Here is an 18,051-nt window from a genome sequence, read left to right on the forward strand (position 1 = left end):
ATAAAAAATTTAGGACCCTTGTTTATTATGTGATTATTATATTTTGTAACTTTTCCACCTCTTGCTCTAACAATCTTGTCTTTGACAACATTAAGATACTTCAAGAATAAAGCTTAGGTTTCAGAATTTGAAGTGAAGGAGAGGCATGGTGTCTTCCCTTTTCTGAGGTCTCAGTCTGCACAGGGTATTTTGGGAAGCTGGGCTAGAAAACTTTTGTAGGGATTCTGGAGTACTTTTCTTGTACAAATATCTGTTGCTTGTCTTACCAACTTGTCACTCCCTGTGATGAAGGCTGAGCAGTGAGCACAGCAGAGCAGATCTGATGCTGGTGAAGATGGTGCCATGATTGTGCTTGTTCAGGCTCCTTTCTAAACATGCTCTTAGATGAATGGTGAGCCTCAGCACAAGTTTCATGATCTGACTCCAAAACGTGAATGGCAGAACAAAGATGGCATATCAGGTATCAGGGACTTTTTTTAAAGCAGGGTCAGAGCTCCTTTAAAGCAGCCTTAAAGAGAGAGGTCCTGTTCTGCACTTCCCTTACCCCCTTCCTCTTGTGCACTGATGCAGCTCCTCTGAATATGTCGGCTCAGCCAGATCTGCCAAATCTCCTGTCTGGGGAGAGGCAGGAAATTTGTGTCCTAGATAGATGCCATGAGGCCATTGGCTTTTAGCCTACACTGAGAGAGAGAGAGTGGTTCAGTCAGCTCATGGTTTTATAGGTGCTACCCTGGGAAATTTTTCAGTCCTGTATCTAGAGCTAGCAGATTGTAAGACTTCCTATTTCAGTGAGAAAGTGATGATACTATTATAATGGAAGTTGTCAGCTGCAATTACAGTGTTAGTACCTGAGAGACCTAATTACTTTCACTCAACTAAATGTAAACATTGCATTAAACAGAAAGTCTTTTTTATTGTTGGGGAGATAAGATTGAGAAACTTTATCTTGGTATTAACAAGGGAAGTGGTTCTTCTGTGGGTGATATTGAAGTAGTGGGTACACAATGTCAGTGTCAAACTCCATTTGAAGGAGTAAGTGTTGACCATGATGTTAAGATTCCAGTGTGGTTTTGTAATTTCATTTTTTACATAGCTGTGTGGTAATGTTTTAAGTCACTTTTCAATCACAGTTTGGTTCATGCAGGTGGATTTAACAGTGTGGCTGGCAGCCTGCATCTCTAGCACACTTGCACACAGCAGGCATGAAACCAAGCAATTTGGGTCTCTCCATTTCCACCAGTGAGAATTCTAAAATGTGCTGTGGGTCAAGTGGGATTATTGATGTGAGAACAAGCAACCCCTGGCTGCTCACTTGACAGCCTTTCCTGACTGCCAAAAAAACCCCAAAACTGAATCTGGGTTTATATAAAGCATGCACTTTCCACTGGCACAACTAGTCTGGACTTGTGTAACTGAACCTGTCATTTAAATGTGAATGCATGCTGGTTTCATGGTGAGAGTGACACGTTTTCCTGCTGCAGCGGAATCTCCTAAAGCTGTGCTGCAGACTTAGGGCATGCCTGCCTTTTGTAATGGATTGAGTTCCTCTTGACTTTGTCCACTGGTGGTGATCCCAGCTCGGTTCAGCCTGGGAGCCTGCTGCTGGTGTGTCCCACACACATCCTGCCTGCTGGGAGTGCCACTGCAGTGGCCCCGCTGCCCTCTGGGCTGGTGTTAACTGGAACCTGCCCTGGCTGCTGCTCAGCGCAGGGGAGCTGTGACCCAGCTCGGCTGGCCCTGGCTGGAGGGCTCTGTGAGGACATGAGCAAGGATGGGCTCTGCAGCTCTGTTACTACCTTGTGTGGACACAGCCTGAGGGAATCAGCAGGAAAATAATCGGCTGTCTCTCCTCACGTGTTCCTTGCCTTTTGCCAGCTGAAATGAATGTAAAATGGAAGTGGCTTCTGCCACTGTGTGTTGCCATTTCTTTTGTACAGAGAAGTGTTTTTAAAGCTAAGCATGTTCCTACTTGATAGCAACAGCATCTGGAAACATATGAAAGAACTGATGTTGCTGTTAAATTCTAGCAGTAGTCTTGCCCAAAATTGCCCATTTGTCCTATCTTTCTGTTCTGTACCCTGAAGTATCATTACATTGTACACTCTTGCCTCTTATGCAGAAACAAACACCTCCAGATAACTTGTAAATATGAAAGTCAAATGGAAGGTTGCATGTTTTTAGAATATCCTCCAGCCAGTGTGCATAGCAGTCATGCATACAGCACTTCTTGCTTTTATTTTGCCACGTGGCAATGACATGTGGTACCTGCCCTGACCTTGCTGATGTTTGCCAGATTAATTTTATAGCAAGCATTTCCAAACAGGGAAAAAGAAGTTAACAACTTTCTAAACAGTGAGTAGATGTCCTAAAGTTTATTCAATAAAAAGATGTCAGTGCTTTTGTTTGTTTCTTGTAAAGCTGATTACATCCGGTTGATTTACTTGTATGATCTTATAACTATCTTAATTTGTGAACTGTAAACTGTTCTGCAGAGTCATGAGACTTTTTCTTGGCTCTTGTGCTGGAGTAGTGCAGCGGGGACTTAGAAAGCCAAAAACATTTGTGTGGTGGCTAAATGTAAGGATGACTCAGCTGAAATTTCTGATGAGTTATGCAGTCAGGAAACTCAGTGAGTGTGTGGCTTGCCCACAGCTTCTCACAGCCACTGCCTTGTCACCAACAACTTGTGACCCCTCTGCAGACACAGGCAAACATAACTGGGCAGTCTTATGTTCTACCAGTGTTAATGCCCTTGAACTGGCTCACAGATTTTCTAAAAATAAAAAGTTAAAAATGATACAAAGTGAGAAGAATTTTTAGAATGTTGTGGGAATTAGAGGGGCAAAATGATACTGTGTGTCATGTGTGTGCTGTCTGTTGTATCAAGTCCTAGATTCTCATAGAAATTGAGGAAAATTGGGAAGGAAAATGTATCTTCCATTCCTCTTTAGATCGATGTTCTCTTTGTAATTGTGTTTGAAACTGTTTATTCAGTGGAACATGGGGACCAACAAGGATCAAACAAGGATCAAAGTGTGGTGATTCTGGGCAGTGGGATCTGCTTTTGGCTTTGATGTTGGAATAGAGGGAACAGGCACTACAGCTCCCTTTGGTTCTGTTTCCTCATCTATCAAATGTGGATAATGGCCTCTGCTTCAGTGACCAGCTCAGGCTTTTATAAAGGAGTAGGATTACTGACATTATGTCCCAGTAGTGGTACTGGTGTTTTGTGTAGTGTAAGCTCTGCAACTGCCTGAAAAAATGCTTTGCCACTGAAAAGTTAACACTATAGTCAACAAGCCTTTGGGCATGGGACTGCTGCTCTGGGCTCAGTGACTTTTAAACAGAAGCCTGGGAGCAATGCTTTGGCTGTTGAATATTGCAGTCCATCTACAGCTGCAATATTATGCATTGCATTATTCTATTGGAGAGTCAAACATCTACAGCACTTGAGAGAAAGTCTTGCATGTGATAAGTTTTCAGCAAGATCAGTGACTTAAAGGTAAAATTTGCTGCAAGAGATTTTCCTAACTCAGAACAATCATAAATATGGTATGAAAGCTCATGTTACTACTAAATAGTCTGTCATTGTGAATAGTCCTTGTGCCAGAAATTAAAATGCTAATGTTTTTATTACTGTGAGCATCAGTTTTGGTTTGATTGTATGGTGATTTACTTTGGGCTTGAAAATCATGTTGAGATAAGTAAGAAAACATTGAATTATGTAAATTTACATCCTCTCTTGTTGAGTAGGAAACGAACTGCAGGGGTGACCCTTTTACTTTATTCTATGCCTTGTTATTGTGGATTTTTTTATTCTGAGTCCCTGTTTCTGATTGTCAAATACTGAAGTTCAGTGTTGGCTTTTTCTGTAACTTAGCCTGTTTTCTTGCCCCAGGATTGGAATCTGACATGGCACGCAGAAGTTCCAGACTTCACCCTGTGCTTTCAGAACACGATCCTGGTCTGGATTCCTTGCATTTACCTGTGGCTCTGCTTCCCAGTGTACTCCCTGTACCTTCGCCGTCACGACAGGGGGTACATCCAAGTGTCAAACCTTAACAAAGCCAAAACGGTACGTGCCTCTTTGAAATCACAACTTACCAGCCTTCTTGGAAAGTGGAATCTCTTTTAATTGTGTTTTAGCACAGTATTGAGCATCAGTCTTGACCTCTGTGCACACTTCAGGTATAACTTAATTGTTCTGCTTGTGTTTGATTTCCCAGCCTTTCCTGTTTCCTTTGCCCTTTTATCAGGCTTTCTGAAATTTACCCTGGCATGGCAACAAACATGCAAATCCTTTAAAGACAAGCTGGAGAAGACTTATTTTAAGGCAACTCAATCTCAAGGCCCTTATTTCTATCATAAAAAGAATTTATTATCCTGTCAGCTTCTTCAGTTACACAGCATACATTTCTAGAGCTGCTGCAGGTGTTCTAGTCCACTTCTATTGTGAAATAGGTACTTAATGTTTTTGGTTTTTTCCTTCCCTGTAAAAGAAGTGCAAAGTTTTAAGAAGGGCTGTAATAACGTGGTGTATTGGAGAGGTTTTTTTTCTCTGCAATCTGTTATTCAGGAGACCAGCTTTCTGCTTCATAATAGACTGAATTACATGGTATTAAAAATCAGTAAACTTTTTTCTTCTAGTAGGAATTCATTAATTAAAGCTAAATTGCTTTTCTTTTGTGCATGTGGCAGAATTGCCCAAATGGTATGATCTGATTATGACTTCTGCTAACACATAACATCTAGTGTTCATCTATATATTGTGCTGCATTATTTTTGTGAATTGATGTATTAAAGACACTTTTTTTATTGCAGGCTTTGGGCTTAATACTGTGGATAGTCTGCTGGGCAGACCTTTTCTACTCTTTCTGGGAAAGAAGTCAAAATACTTTTCAAGCTCCATTTTTTCTCATTAGCCCTACAGTATTGGGTATAACAATGGTAAGTTCTTCTGCACAGCCATTGTCCATGCAAAGCTGTAAGCAATAACACCATCTCTGTATTATTCACAGTGCTGTAATCCTTTACGCTGCAGCCTTTATATACTTTATATACAGACTTATTCTGTAGTTGAGCTGTGAAATATTGACTCTGAAATACTTGCTTTCTTGTAATAAAAAGAAAGAGAAAAATCAGACTCTTGCCTGTCTGTGTTCAGTATGTTGCACATCAGCACACAAGGCAGTTTCAGTTGTCTTATTTTGGTAGGCCTGAGCTAGCATCAATTTAATAACTTGGCTCAGGCATAGGGTAGAGGAATCAACTCAAGAGAGCCGATTCAACCCTAGATAATACAAACCTCTGAACTTGGGGGGACGTTGTTGAAATATCTCCTCACAAACTCTCATATAACATTCTTGAGTGTGTGTTCTCTTTGTGTATTATCTCTTGATGGCACAGTGGAAAGCCTTGAAAGCCACAAGTCACACAGGTGTTCCCAGCTACCTCCTTTGACCTAGATGTGCTGAGATTTTCTGCTTTCACACCAATATCCCTGCATTTCAAGGGAGATGCCTTGCTATTCATTTGCTGTCAGTTGCCTTAGGTTTATCACAGGGTTGGAAGCTCAAGGGGACACCACAACCCCAACAACAACCAAACAAAAACCCCAAACAGCCCTCAAACATAGTGACAAATGCAAGAGCTGTTAAATAGTTTGTGGTCATTTAATAATGCAACTGTCAAGCTTTTGTCAGGCTGATTGAAAATGCATGTTGCAGTAGATAAGTGAGATGCAGAGCTTCCTAAAGGACTCTGAAAACACACAAAATACAGAAATAGACTAATACTTGGTCAGTGTTGTTTGGTGTTATGGCTTGTATGGAAAAAATATTTTAAAAAGAGCTAGCCAGGAAATGCCTTAATTTGATGTTGATTTTTGATATAGAACCAGAAAAGTAAAGAAGTAAAGGTTGGCAGTACTTTTGTGTATGTGATTGTTTATTTCTATTTAATGCAGATTCCTTTTTCCTTTTTTGTCTACTCCTTATCTTTACTGATACAGAGAATTTCCTATTTAAATATATTTTTTAATTACACTTAAAATTTCAGGGGTTTAGAAGGTCTGGGAGATACTGGGTTAGAAATGTTAAACAAGCAGACTTTAGCACAGTACCTTGTACATGTGCATAACATATTGTAAAACTAAATTTGTGAATGTATTTTCATTTTATTTATCTACAGTTGCTGGCCACATTTTTAATACAATATGAAAGAATAAAAGGAGTCCAGTCTTCTGGTGTAATGACAATTTTCTGGTTAATCGCATTGTTATGTGCAACACTGATTTTTATATCCAAAATAAAACGTGCCTTAAATACGGTAAGTGACTTTTAGCCTCCTTCAGTTGAAAATGATCCCAAATGCTGCAGTGATAGAATAGTTGCTTGGCAGTTACACCAGTCAAATCAGTTAATGATTCATTTAGTGTACCTGCATTCCTTGGGTTGTAACAGCACAGGAAGCAAGAATTAATGTCTTCTGTTTTGAAATGCTCATGAAATTCGTAGTGATTTTAACTGTAGCAACAGTTGCCAAGAGAATTGGGTTGGCTGTTGGGGAAAGCGGATGTGTCTGCTCGAGTGCACTCAAATTTTGTGTAATCTTTGCTATCAAACTGCTCTGGCTGGGTGTTTTTGTCATCTTCCTGTTGACTGTGCAGTGGATTTCCTTAAACATTGTTCAGTGCTGGTGTGGTCTCTCCTGCTTGGACAAAATCAAAGTGAAATATTTTTGTGCCAATTTGCCCTGTAGTAAGACCACCTCAAATATCAGAATAATTGTGGAACTGCCTGAAAATGGCTCTTTTATTTCTTCAAAGTTTTAAGCTGCATTTGCAATTTTGAGAACTTTCACCCAGCTTTTGTCTTCAGCTGTTGGGGATGAGATTTTAATGGGGCTGTGCGTCCATCTATACCTGTGCTCTGATTTCTGTGGCTTATGTGTTATGCATCATTCCCAGTCTCAAAAACCGAAAGAACCTCTGAATTTTGCACACAATGGGACGAAGTGTAATGTCAATTCTGCTCTCTGTAATTTTTTAATTCTGGGAATTACAAAATTTGCTTTTATTACTCCTTGCTACCCAGTGCATAAATGTCTTGTCCCTGTAAGGAATACACTGACTTCAAATTGGGGCTGTGTTGGCACAAATCATGTGTTAAAGAGAACTTTTTATGTAAGAAATTCATGCTTGTATTTTAATGGTAATGACTGAATAAAAATAAATGTGTCTTTCACTTCCTCTCCCCTCTCATTACCTTCCCTTTACCAAAACAGACACTGACTTTAATTTGCATGGGGGTGAGTAGTGTAGCACTTAGTTTGCAGAATTTACAGTAAGAAGCTGTTTTCTGTTGAATCATACATGTTATTTAAAATAAATTCCTCAGGCCTTCTAATTGGACTATGACCTTCCTTTGCAGGGTGCTGAGGATTCATTTCATTATGCCACCTTCTGTATCTACTTTGTCCTGGTATTAGTAGAGCTCATCCTGTGTTGTTTTCCAGAGCAACCACCTTTGTTTTCTGAAACAGTAAATGATCCTGTGAGTAAGTCTGTACAAAGTGCCAAGTATTATATGTGCAATATTCTGTGTAATGAGCTACAGGGCCATAGTCTCCCAAATAATGAAAATTCTGCTTTTCATTTGGTGATGCAAAAGAAGCCCATAACATGCAAAACAAGGGGAAGGGAGGGGCTGTATGTAAGAAAAATCACAAAAATACAGTTGCCCTCGTTGCTGAATAGCATTCCTGAAGGGTAAGTTATATGTATTTATATTCAGTAGTGCTGCTGGCAGTCAGTGGGAAATAGTGATTTGAAATGCTGTGCTCCTGGTTATCTGATATGTTCAGTAGGCAGTAGCATGTGGATTCACTTTCATTTGAACATGGGGAAGAATTTAGACCTGGAAAGTTTTCCAACTTAGGCAGATATGTTTGATTTCTGTTTTTATCACTCTTGTGTCAAGTAAAGATTTAACCAGCTCAGATGCAAGAGCGGCTAATGCTCGAGGGTGGTTTGGATGTAGGTATTTAATTTTACCTAGACATGATCTTTTTTGCATGTGTTCTTAATTATATGTACCAGCTTTATGGCATGGATCTAAAGTGACCCAAGAGATGCTGGATCATCCTTGCACCCCCTCTGGGTTAGATGTTCTGGGTCACAGGGGTGACACTGGGCACTGCCTGGAGTTTGGATGAGCTGAGTTTAGGAATGTCAGTTTGATGCAAGGTCTGATTCTGGTTTGATAGCAATTCAGTGACACTGACTGATGAAGAAAGGTGTGAAATGTGTGAGGGGGGAAATAAATACTGCTTTTGTAACTGTGGAAAGGGCCCATGAGCAGTTGCACTTCCCGAATGCCACAGTTACCTTCTCCAGCAGTGTCCTGGTGCCAGAGGTGCCCTGCATGGCCATGGCAGTCTGTGTGTGTGTGTGCCTGGCAGGAGGAACAGATTGCTGAGGCTTTGGTTCTTTTCATCTCATTCAGGGGTTAAATGCATTTGACAGGATATTGTGGGTGTAAGGAAATGTTTTCTTCTTTGATCATGGTTGTAATAATTACAAGGTGCTTTGAGACCAGAGTGGTTTGTTTTTCTGTTCTGAGTATTTCTAGGAATTTAGAATGTCTTCAGGAAACAGGGCAGACTTCAAATTTTAACCTTTCATTTTGCTGGGGAAAAGAGCAAAGAAGTCATGTTAGTCAGCCTTAAATTCTGCTTTATGCCCTTTTACCAAATATTTCCAAACCAGAAATGTCTGAAAGCCTTAAGTAAAATTTTAGTGTATGTTTATTTAAGCCAGCAAACTACAGTGAAATTTCTGAGATGTAGATGCTGATGTATATAGAAGTCAGGCAATGTGTTTTGTATCTTGTTTATATTACATAAATCTAGCCTTGTTAAAACTTGTCTTCTTTCTATCTGGCATGATAAAGTCAGTAGGATTATTAATTATTTGTGTGATAACTATTTAATTTTATCAAAAGTAGTAGTATTTTAAAAGTAATCTAACATGTTTTAATGTTTTAAATTTGGGCTTTATGCAAACCAAGTCCAGTTTTTGGTAGGACAGGATTTAGTGGGCTCTTTAAATTTAGAGTTTCTACCAGCAAGTAGATTTAAAAAAATATAAAGGAAAAAAGCAATACAGCACTTAATGTAAAAAATATTCTGAATCTTACATATTGATGCAGTTGAAAGTATTCCCTGTATTTGCTGAGGTAGAAATCTGTCTATCAGGAAAGCAGGAGTGGCTGAACACTGAAAGTTTTGCCCCCTTCCCCTTCTCTGACTTTAAAAACTTTTATTTATTCACTAATTGAGGGTGTTGGATTTGTTTCCCATCATTTTACTGCAAATGTTTGGATACTTTGCAAATGTGAAACTCTTATCCTCTTTCAAAAAAACAAAAGCATCTCTCTGATACATACTTTTATTTTTCCCTGTAAAGGTTGCAGAAAAATTTATGTGAAAAAGAGAAAATGCAGGACTCTGTTTTGTGTAGCTGGGTTAGAACACAGTGCAGGACAGCACAGTACAGGCTGCACAAACATGAGTTAAAAATGGCAAATGTTGGAAACACTTGGCTCTGGCTGTGTTAATTGCAGCAGTACTTTAATGACATTTAGTGACTTTTACAGATAGACTGAGTTGCCTCAGCTATGGTTGATGGTAAAACCAGTGGTTTGTTGTGCCTAAGGAGAGGTTTTAGCATTCTTTAGATGCTGTTCAGAGCTCTGAAAGCGGGATGAGAGAAATGTGCACAGAAATTCTGCCAGTAAATGAACTTTTCATACCTTTGAAATTGTCTCAGCCTTTCTTTGTGCTCTTTGAACCCAGCCAGATTAGGAATGTATTGATACTTCAGTTTCCCACACATATTTGATGAATGAGATACAGGACTCCTAAGGGGGGTTTTGGGATGCTCTTATGAAGTTACACATTTTATTAATTTGTGCGTCTGTGTCAATGGACTCCCAAGACTTCACTGCTAGAACAGGAGAACTGACTGTTTCATTCATGATTGCCCTGTTAACATATTTGTGCCCTCATATGGAAGGTAGCCTGCCTTGCATTGACATAGGCACTGACCAGGACATCTGGAGGCACTGTCTGGCCTCCCCTGGCTGCTGCAATTCCTTCAGCTGTTTGTTGTGTTGTTGATATGGAGCACTGCTATTCCTGTGTCCCAGTGGTGGAGCCTGCTGACAGCCCTGAAGCTGTGCTTGTGCTTGCTGAACAAGCTCTCAGCAGCATAAATAGCAAGTTTTAGTAATGTGAAAAAATATTGTAAACAAAAGGAATTTCAAAAACATCTCCTCTGCTTTGCTTGTTTCTTTTGGCCCTGCAATCATTTTGTATGTGAATTGATTCCTTTTTCTCTCCTTTAGAATCCATGTCCAGAGTTCAGTGCTTCTTTCCTCTCCAGAATCACATTCTGGTGGATCACTGGGTAAGATCAAGCTTAAATCACCAGTTAAGTCAGATGGCACTTTGGGATCCTGCTTTCAGAGCTAAATTAGCAATAAAAATGCAACAATAATTTTGGTTGGTTGTTTTGTAGCTAGCTTAAATTAATTTTTAAAAAAGCTTGATTAATTTTTTTTTACTTTCTTTTTAGGGTCTTTGTAATTTTAAATTTTGCCAGTCTGTATTTAATGTTTTTGATGAAGGAATATAATAAAAAAAATTCCTTGGGAAGTATAAGAAAGGAGAAATTGCTATATTTAGAAACTAAGACATTGAAAACGATTGCCTCTTTTTGTCCTATAGGCTCTTTTTTTCCCCATTAACTTAATTTTACTTATGCTGTATGATTTGTGAGTTAAATCACAGAAGCATGTAAAATAATATTGGTGTATAGTTGTGGCTGGTACTTGGCCAGAGTTCCAACAGAAAGCTAGATGAAAGAAATTGCTTTGTGAAATTAAAGGCTAATAAAGATTTTGAAACTTGCTAGGCATGGGAATATTAATTGCCTGGCTGATTTTCAAATGAGATCACTTCATCCTTTGTTTTATTTTCCCTGGAATTTGAATGCAGTGGCATATCCTGGATCCTTAGATGTTTTGGTGTCTAGTTCTCCCAGAAAAGACAGGAGGGTGTATGTTAGCATCTGGACCTGTGTTGCTGCAGGCACTAATGCTTGCTTGCATCTTTGTGGAGAGCTGCCTCTCTTCTGGGGCTGCATGCAGCTGTATCTATATATCTGTCTCTACATAGACACAAACATTTCTGCTGTTCTTAAATTTATATTGCTGATTCCTTCTAACACAGGCTGATGATTCAGGGTTATCGGAACCCTTTGGAAGCCAAGGATTTATGGTCATTAAATAAAGAGGACAAATCAGAGGAAATAGTGCCAGGTTTGGCTAGAAATTGGGCAAAAGAGTGGTCAAAGACCAAGAGGTAAGTTCAGTTATCCTGGCTTTCAGTTCTGCCAAGACACAGAGGTTTAAGAGCTCAAGTGACTCAGCCTCTGCTTAGAGCTGTTTGTTGTTTGTTACTAAACCTGCTTTTGTAAGGCTGTGGCTGCCCGTGATTGTCCTTGAGTGCTCAGAGAGCTGGAACCAAGTAGGGCTTTTGTTTTTTCCTAATTAAGAACTACATCGACTTTCCCTTTGTCTTTCATGATCCAAAACTTATTACTGTGACTTTTGATGTGTGGTTTTCCCCTGAGGAGGGAGTGTTTGGACACAAACTTCTGCTGTGTAATTTGGGAGCTTGGGCTCCCTCTGTAGTTGGAGAAGCCTCGGGAGGGTAGTTCAGGGTGTCAAAGTGAGCAGCTTATTCCTTTCTTTTGCCTATATAGGGAGTCTGAGCATCTAAGCCAGATGACTAAAATTAGAAAGACTGCATGCTTGTGGTCTCCATCCTACTTTCATCATCCTTGGCTGCAGCAAATAGGAACACCTTTTCATTGAAGGAAAATTGTGTGCTTGCTTACACAGTGTGTTTTACATCCAGCTTGTCCTCAGAAGTTCAGAGCATGGAGTTTAGCATAAGCCAGATGTAAGAAAAGAATGTGTTCAGTCCGTTGGGGATGTCTTGGCATTAACCTGACTTCAGTCTCTTAACTCTGGTGGTACAGTGAAGCATTGTTTTTGATGAAAATTCAGTATACTGGGTTCTAGAATAATAATGTCCTCTGCTCTTTAAGCTTATGTGTACAGCTCTATTCCCCAGGGCAGACTTAAGGGAGAGATTTACAGGAATGTTACCTATCCAGGCAAAGAAAGCCATTTCTGAACAGCCAGTTCATTTAGATATGTTGTATGATTAAATACATTTGACAGTAAAACTCAGTTAAACTGTTAAGAATCACAATAAGCAGCTAATTTACATCTCATTTGTACAGTGAACATTTTTCTGGTTGGCTTTATGCTTGAATAAAGGCTACATTCTCTACCTGATCTTTTTTCAGGCAACCACAAAACATGTTATATGTGCCCAAAAAGCAGCAAAAATCAGGAGACTCAAATGGTGATGTGACAGAAGAGGTTGAAGCTTTGATTATAAAACCATCTCAGAAGAGCTCTGAAGCATCTTTATTCAAGGTGTTATACAAAACCTTTGGACCATATTTTCTCATGAGCTTCCTTTTTAAAGCTGCACATGATCTCTTGATGTTTGCAGGCCCGGAAATTCTGAAGTAAGTCCTATACACTTTATTATTGTATTAAAAGTATGTGAACAGGATTTAAAACATGCTGGTATTTCACTCCCCAAGCTGCTTTGCCTTCAGCTGATATAATGAGGAAGAGATGTCATAAAAGGGAGCAAACATGATTTAGGTCCATTGTTTTTAAAATAACAACATCATGCAATAAATGTTTAACTTCTTTTCCTTTCCAGCACCAGGAAGGCAGGGCAGGAACATAATCAGCAGTAGCAGGAGAGTTTACTCAGTTCTAACCTGTAATTATTCTGTGCCTGCCCATCAGAGTATGTGGTGCCACAGAGCTGAGGTGCTGGGAGGGTTGTATTGCTTTGAGCTAAGAAGTCAAGGAACTGCAAGTGGCTGTATTTCAGCTGAAGGGGATATGAGGCTTCTCAGTGTAGCTATAAGAGAATGCTGTACATGCAAGCTGTGTGTTACTTCATGTTTCAGACTGGTATGTTGAGGAGGGAGTGACGTGCTCATACAAAATGATCTCCAGCTTCTAAGAAGTTTGCTTAAGTGTTTTACCTCAGTTTGGTACTTCAGGTGCTTGTATGACCTGTACAATGTTTGGAATAACCTAAGGCTGCAACCATGACATTTGGTTTTGTTTTCCATCTATCAAGAGAACTCATTTCTGTCTCCACAGATTGCTGCTCAACTTTGTAAATAACAAAGCTGCCCCAGACTGGCAGGGCTACTTTTATACAGTGCTGTTGTTTGTTTGTGCCTGTCTTCAGACACTGATCCTTCACCAGTATTTTCATATTTGCTTTGTAACTGGAATGAGACTCAAAACAGCCATTGTTGGTGTAATTTATAGAAAGGTAGGTGTTTCTTTAAATATGTAACAGTACTGTGACTACAAATATGCAATATCTGTGACTGTGAGAATGCATCACTTAAGTCTGAGTAATAAGGTAGGAGACTCTGGTATGCTGATTCCTAACTCTTAATAGAAATAAGAGCATGTCTAATTTATAAATAAAAGCCTTTAAGCCAGGACAGTTTTCTAATTTGCTACTTAACATGCTGGTTTCACTGCCAAGTAAGAAAACTTTCCTCATTTAGGCTTGGGGTGTGCAGTGCTTCAGTTGGTGCAGAAATTAACGATGTGTCTACATTTACAGCTTCGTTTGGGATTTACCAGCAGTGCCATCTTAGAATAAGCTGGAACATTTTAGAAAGCTGTGGATAACTCAGCGTGAGAAAAATGTGTCACAGGAAGTGAAGGTTCCACTTACACTAAAACAAAAACAAGTAACAAACCAAGTAAACGATACCCCCAAGCAATAAAACCACCAGCCCATACCCCAAAGTTTTCTTATTGACTTTTATTCTGTATTAGCTTAAACCCAGCTGATTGATTCAAACTGTACAACTTGTATTTTGCAGGATGTACAGGGTAAACAGAATATGAAGGAGGAAAATGATTGCTTGTAATTTAAAAGATGCAGTTGTGTAAAGCACTTGACTTCTGTGGAGAGAATACAAATGACTAAGTCTGTCCTCATGTTGTTTTAATTGGTTTTTGTACCTGCATGTAGGCACTTGTTATCACAAATTCTGCTCGGAAGACTTCTACTGTGGGTGAGATTGTGAATCTGATGTCTGTGGATGCTCAGAGGTTCATGGACTTGGCTACCTATATAAACATGATTTGGTCTGCCCCCCTGCAGGTGATACTGGCGCTGTACTTACTGTGGCAGGTGAGCATTGTGTGTTGTTTCTTGCTTTGGCTTTGGCAGTGTGCTGCTTCCATGATTCTGTGACTGCACACGCCTGTCGTTCAGACCACTGGAGGGTTTGCAGCAGTGAGGAGAAAATGCTGTTTATTAAGAAGCCATTCAGAGCTGCTTTTGTCATTGCTGTCAGGAAGGAAAGCAGGAGGTTCTGAATTCTGAGAGCACATCTGAGTTCCTATGGAGAGGATGCAGAGGGGAACTATTATCTTTTTGGGGACTGCAGCACCTAGAGGCTCTGACTTGTCCCTTGATTTAAATAAATGTGGTCTTGGCTCTGTGCTCAGAGGAACCATATGGGATGTTTGCTGCTTCTAGTTCACACAGCACTGGGCTGTCTCTCCTTCAGAAGAGCAGACAAATCAGCAAAAAGTGCAAAATGTTAAAACATATTTGTGTGTTTGTATAGAGATATATTTGAAGAGAAATTGATCTATATGTACTTCTGTTTGGGGACTATGTATATATATATGTTTGTTTCAAGAGTCAAAGTATATAGATATTAACCTAAGCTTCTACTTGATCCCAAGCTGAAAACCTAATTCAGAATGATTTTCTGTAATGTATGCAGTGATTTGAGCCAAGATTTATAAAAATTAGTTTGAATAAATGCTTGCAATTATGTACTTTTCAGAATTTGGGTCCTTCAGTGCTGGCAGGTGTGGCTGTCATGGTCCTTCTGGTTCCAATAAATGCTGTGATGGCAATGAAGACGAAAACCTATCAGGTTAGCATCTCTAGTGCTTTGAAGAAACAACTGTTCTTTGACTTGTTTCTGGAGGTTTTTCCTTATTTTTTTTCCCCATCCCTCTAACTATTGCTTAAAAAAGGGAAGGGAAAGAAAGGTCAGAGGTGTTGTGTATTCAGAATAAACAAACTCATGTATTTTTCAGCCTTACAGCTTATCTGTATGTAATGGTCTAAAAACCCGCAGTAGTGAAGACCAAGGTAGCACTTCAGACAGCTTCATGAGATGTCCTGAACTGAATTATTAGGAATTAGTTCAGTTTTTAACTTGCCTGAAAGCTAAAGTACAAAGGTAAACTAGTGTCTACCTAATGAACCTAATGGCCATGAATGAAATATTCACGTTTCCAGGATGTGTGGCTTGTTCCATTTGTTTGTTTGTTTCCTGGAGAGATGAAGAGGGAAAAAGCCATTGATAGTGCTGAAAGTAAAGCAAAATCAAGTTTGGTCTAAGTTTAGATGCAAGCTGTACATCTTACAGTGGCTTATTTTTTAGCTGCATATTGTACCTGAGTCCCAGGGCTCCCTGTTGTAGGATTAATCACACTTAAACCAGTGCCACACTTGTTTTGATCTTGCTTTGGATTTGTAGTTACACGAAGCATTCTTTTAATTGGTTTAAAACGTCTTGTTAATTCTGCATATTTGTTTGTTCAGATAGTATCTCAGATTTCCTGCTTGGGAAGCTAGTAAGCTTTTGATGATAATGAGGTAAATTTGCCATTGCAAAATACAAAGCTCAGAACTTTGAGGCTCTGCCAAGTATTGTGCTCTGTTAATTATTTTTTTGCAATGTTGTTTTTAGGTGGCTCAAATGAAGAGCAAAGACAACAGAATTAAGCTGATGAATGAAATTCTCAATGGGATTAAAGTTCTGAAACTTTATGCTTGGGAATTAGCCTTTAGAGAGAAAGTATTAGAGATCAGACAGAAAGAACTCCAAGTCCTAAAAAAATCTGCTTACCTTGCTGCAATGGCAACCTTCACTTGGGTTTGTGCTCCGTTTTTGGTAAGTGAAACAAATCTAGAAGTCTTCTCTCTTTTTTGGGATTGTGCTTTCCAAGGCAGCACTTGAGGACTTCTTTTGATTTTGTGTTTTAATAAGTTGAGCCAAAATGCCCTCCAGAATGGTGGGTCCTTGAACACTTAGGGGTCCACTTCTCTGTGGAAAGGCACTACTGTTTTCTTTGAAACTCAGTAACATCCAGGTTGGATGTATTATAGAAGTTAATGGCCAAAGTATTGGAAAATAAAAACCTCCTCTGCATCCCCTCCTACTTTTAGTAGAGTACTTGAGGAATCTAAGATGAAATGTATAGTCAGATTTAGGAGAATTAAAAAATCCCTTATTTCAGCATGTTTCTGAGCAGCAGCAGATCTGTACATAAGAGTTCCTGACTGAATGGGATGTTGGACTCCAGGAGTGTCTCTGGCTGGGATTCTCCCAGCATCTGTGTAGGAACAGTATGGAAGAGGCAAAACTGTTGTGTAGCATGAGAGGGCTTCAAATTCTTATTTGAAGAAAATAAAAATCCATGATATGTGAAACATCCCTCCTGTGTTTGTGGTTAGCTTACATTTCAACTAATACTAGGGAGAGAAGAGTGAGATCACATCAAAATTGCTTCAGACCCTATTAGAACGAGGGGCCATTGCTCTTGTCTGCAGAAACAATTAAAAGCCATGACTACATTAGGATAAAATATGTGCTGTTCCAGTTGAAGGTGTTTAAGTGTTCTTTCCAGTCTCAGATTCCTTCCCTGCAAACATTTTTAGTGTTTACATTATGCTCGGGGCATGATGAAAGGCAGAGAAGCAGTGCCCTGGGTAGGAAGCATCAGCTGCATTCTTCAGTGAATGCTTTTCTAAAAGTAGCCTGAGATTATCTTAATATAAATACATTATTAAATGAAATTTCTAAATAACACCCTGCAGGTGGACTCCCTAATGCTGCTCTGTGGAGCCTGGGAGGGCACACTGGTGTGATGTGCAGCTGTGTCCCAGCACACACGGGGGATGTGTGGCCCTGGCTCTGCGGGGGCTTTGCTGCTGGGCATGACCCGGAGTGCAAGGCTGCTCTTCAACATCTTGTTGCTTGGATTTTTTTTTTTTTTTTTTATGTTTTGATAAAAAAATTATTTCAAGTGCCTATTTGGAAGCACTTTTGACCTTCAAAACTTTTATTTCCCCTACTCCTTCCCGTTTCCAAGGCCAGGGTTTTTAAAGCCATTGTTTAGTACCAGTGTCAGGGACCCGCTGGCTTTGCAGTGCCTTGTGTGCTGCGAAGGGTGGATTTCAGACTGATGGCTGCTAACACGAGAGTGCAGACATGCTGCTTGGGAGGTTATTCTTTGGACCCTGTCTTGTTTTTGATCTCCATGGGAGGGCTTTCTCCCTGGGATAGGGTTGTCCAAACCAAGGGCTGTACAAACAAGCTACTGTACAAGGCACAGCTGAGTCAGCTGCTGCACCCAGAGCAATCCGTGTCTTCACAGCAGTCAGATTTGTTAACAGAAACACTGATGTCTTCAGTGGATGCTGTGCTTAGATGAGACTGTTCCTTAGATGGGGAGCTCTTTTAGGAGGGAGGATGCTAGAAGTTTATCTACCTTGATTTCTTGTTTTAATTGGCAGTCTGTGGGAAAAAAGCTGCTGGATCTTGTGATATACTGAGGTGTGAGGGTATTATCATGCAAGATAACACTATGAAGGGAGTAGTTGTGAAAGCAAACATCTGATTTTACTTAGTTTGCTTTACTTTACTGTAATATATTCAATACATTTTAAAAATGAGTGTATGGATTTTTTGAGTTATTTTTATAGCTTATGATTCATGATAGCAATGGCTCAGGGTAATTTTCTTGTTCAGTATGAAACTGAAATAGT

At 39.7% G+C, this 18,051-nt stretch overlaps 1 protein-coding gene across 2 annotated transcripts in view; it reads left to right on the forward strand.

Moving 5' to 3' along the window:
• The window catches only part of ABCC1 (ATP binding cassette subfamily C member 1), a 46,027-nt gene that overhangs the window by 6,011 nt on the left and 21,965 nt on the right, over nt 1-18,051 (forward strand). For both annotated transcript variants that reach the window (XM_053957165.1, XM_053957166.1), the window contains exons 2-12: nt 3,899-4,075; nt 4,822-4,947; nt 6,190-6,327; nt 7,431-7,553; nt 10,407-10,468; nt 11,293-11,424; nt 12,440-12,667; nt 13,326-13,503; nt 14,224-14,385; nt 15,053-15,145; nt 15,971-16,174. In XM_053957165.1, coding sequence (XP_053813140.1) covers nt 3,899-4,075; nt 4,822-4,947; nt 6,190-6,327; nt 7,431-7,553; nt 10,407-10,468; nt 11,293-11,424; nt 12,440-12,667; nt 13,326-13,503; nt 14,224-14,385; nt 15,053-15,145; nt 15,971-16,174 — 1,623 coding nt within the window. The remainder of the gene's footprint in view (nt 1-3,898; nt 4,076-4,821; nt 4,948-6,189; nt 6,328-7,430; nt 7,554-10,406; nt 10,469-11,292; nt 11,425-12,439; nt 12,668-13,325; nt 13,504-14,223; nt 14,386-15,052; nt 15,146-15,970; nt 16,175-18,051) is intronic.

This window comes from Vidua chalybeata, chromosome 16 (genome assembly GCF_026979565.1).
Source record: "Vidua chalybeata isolate OUT-0048 chromosome 16, bVidCha1 merged haplotype, whole genome shotgun sequence".
NCBI lineage: Eukaryota > Metazoa > Chordata > Aves > Passeriformes > Viduidae > Vidua > Vidua chalybeata.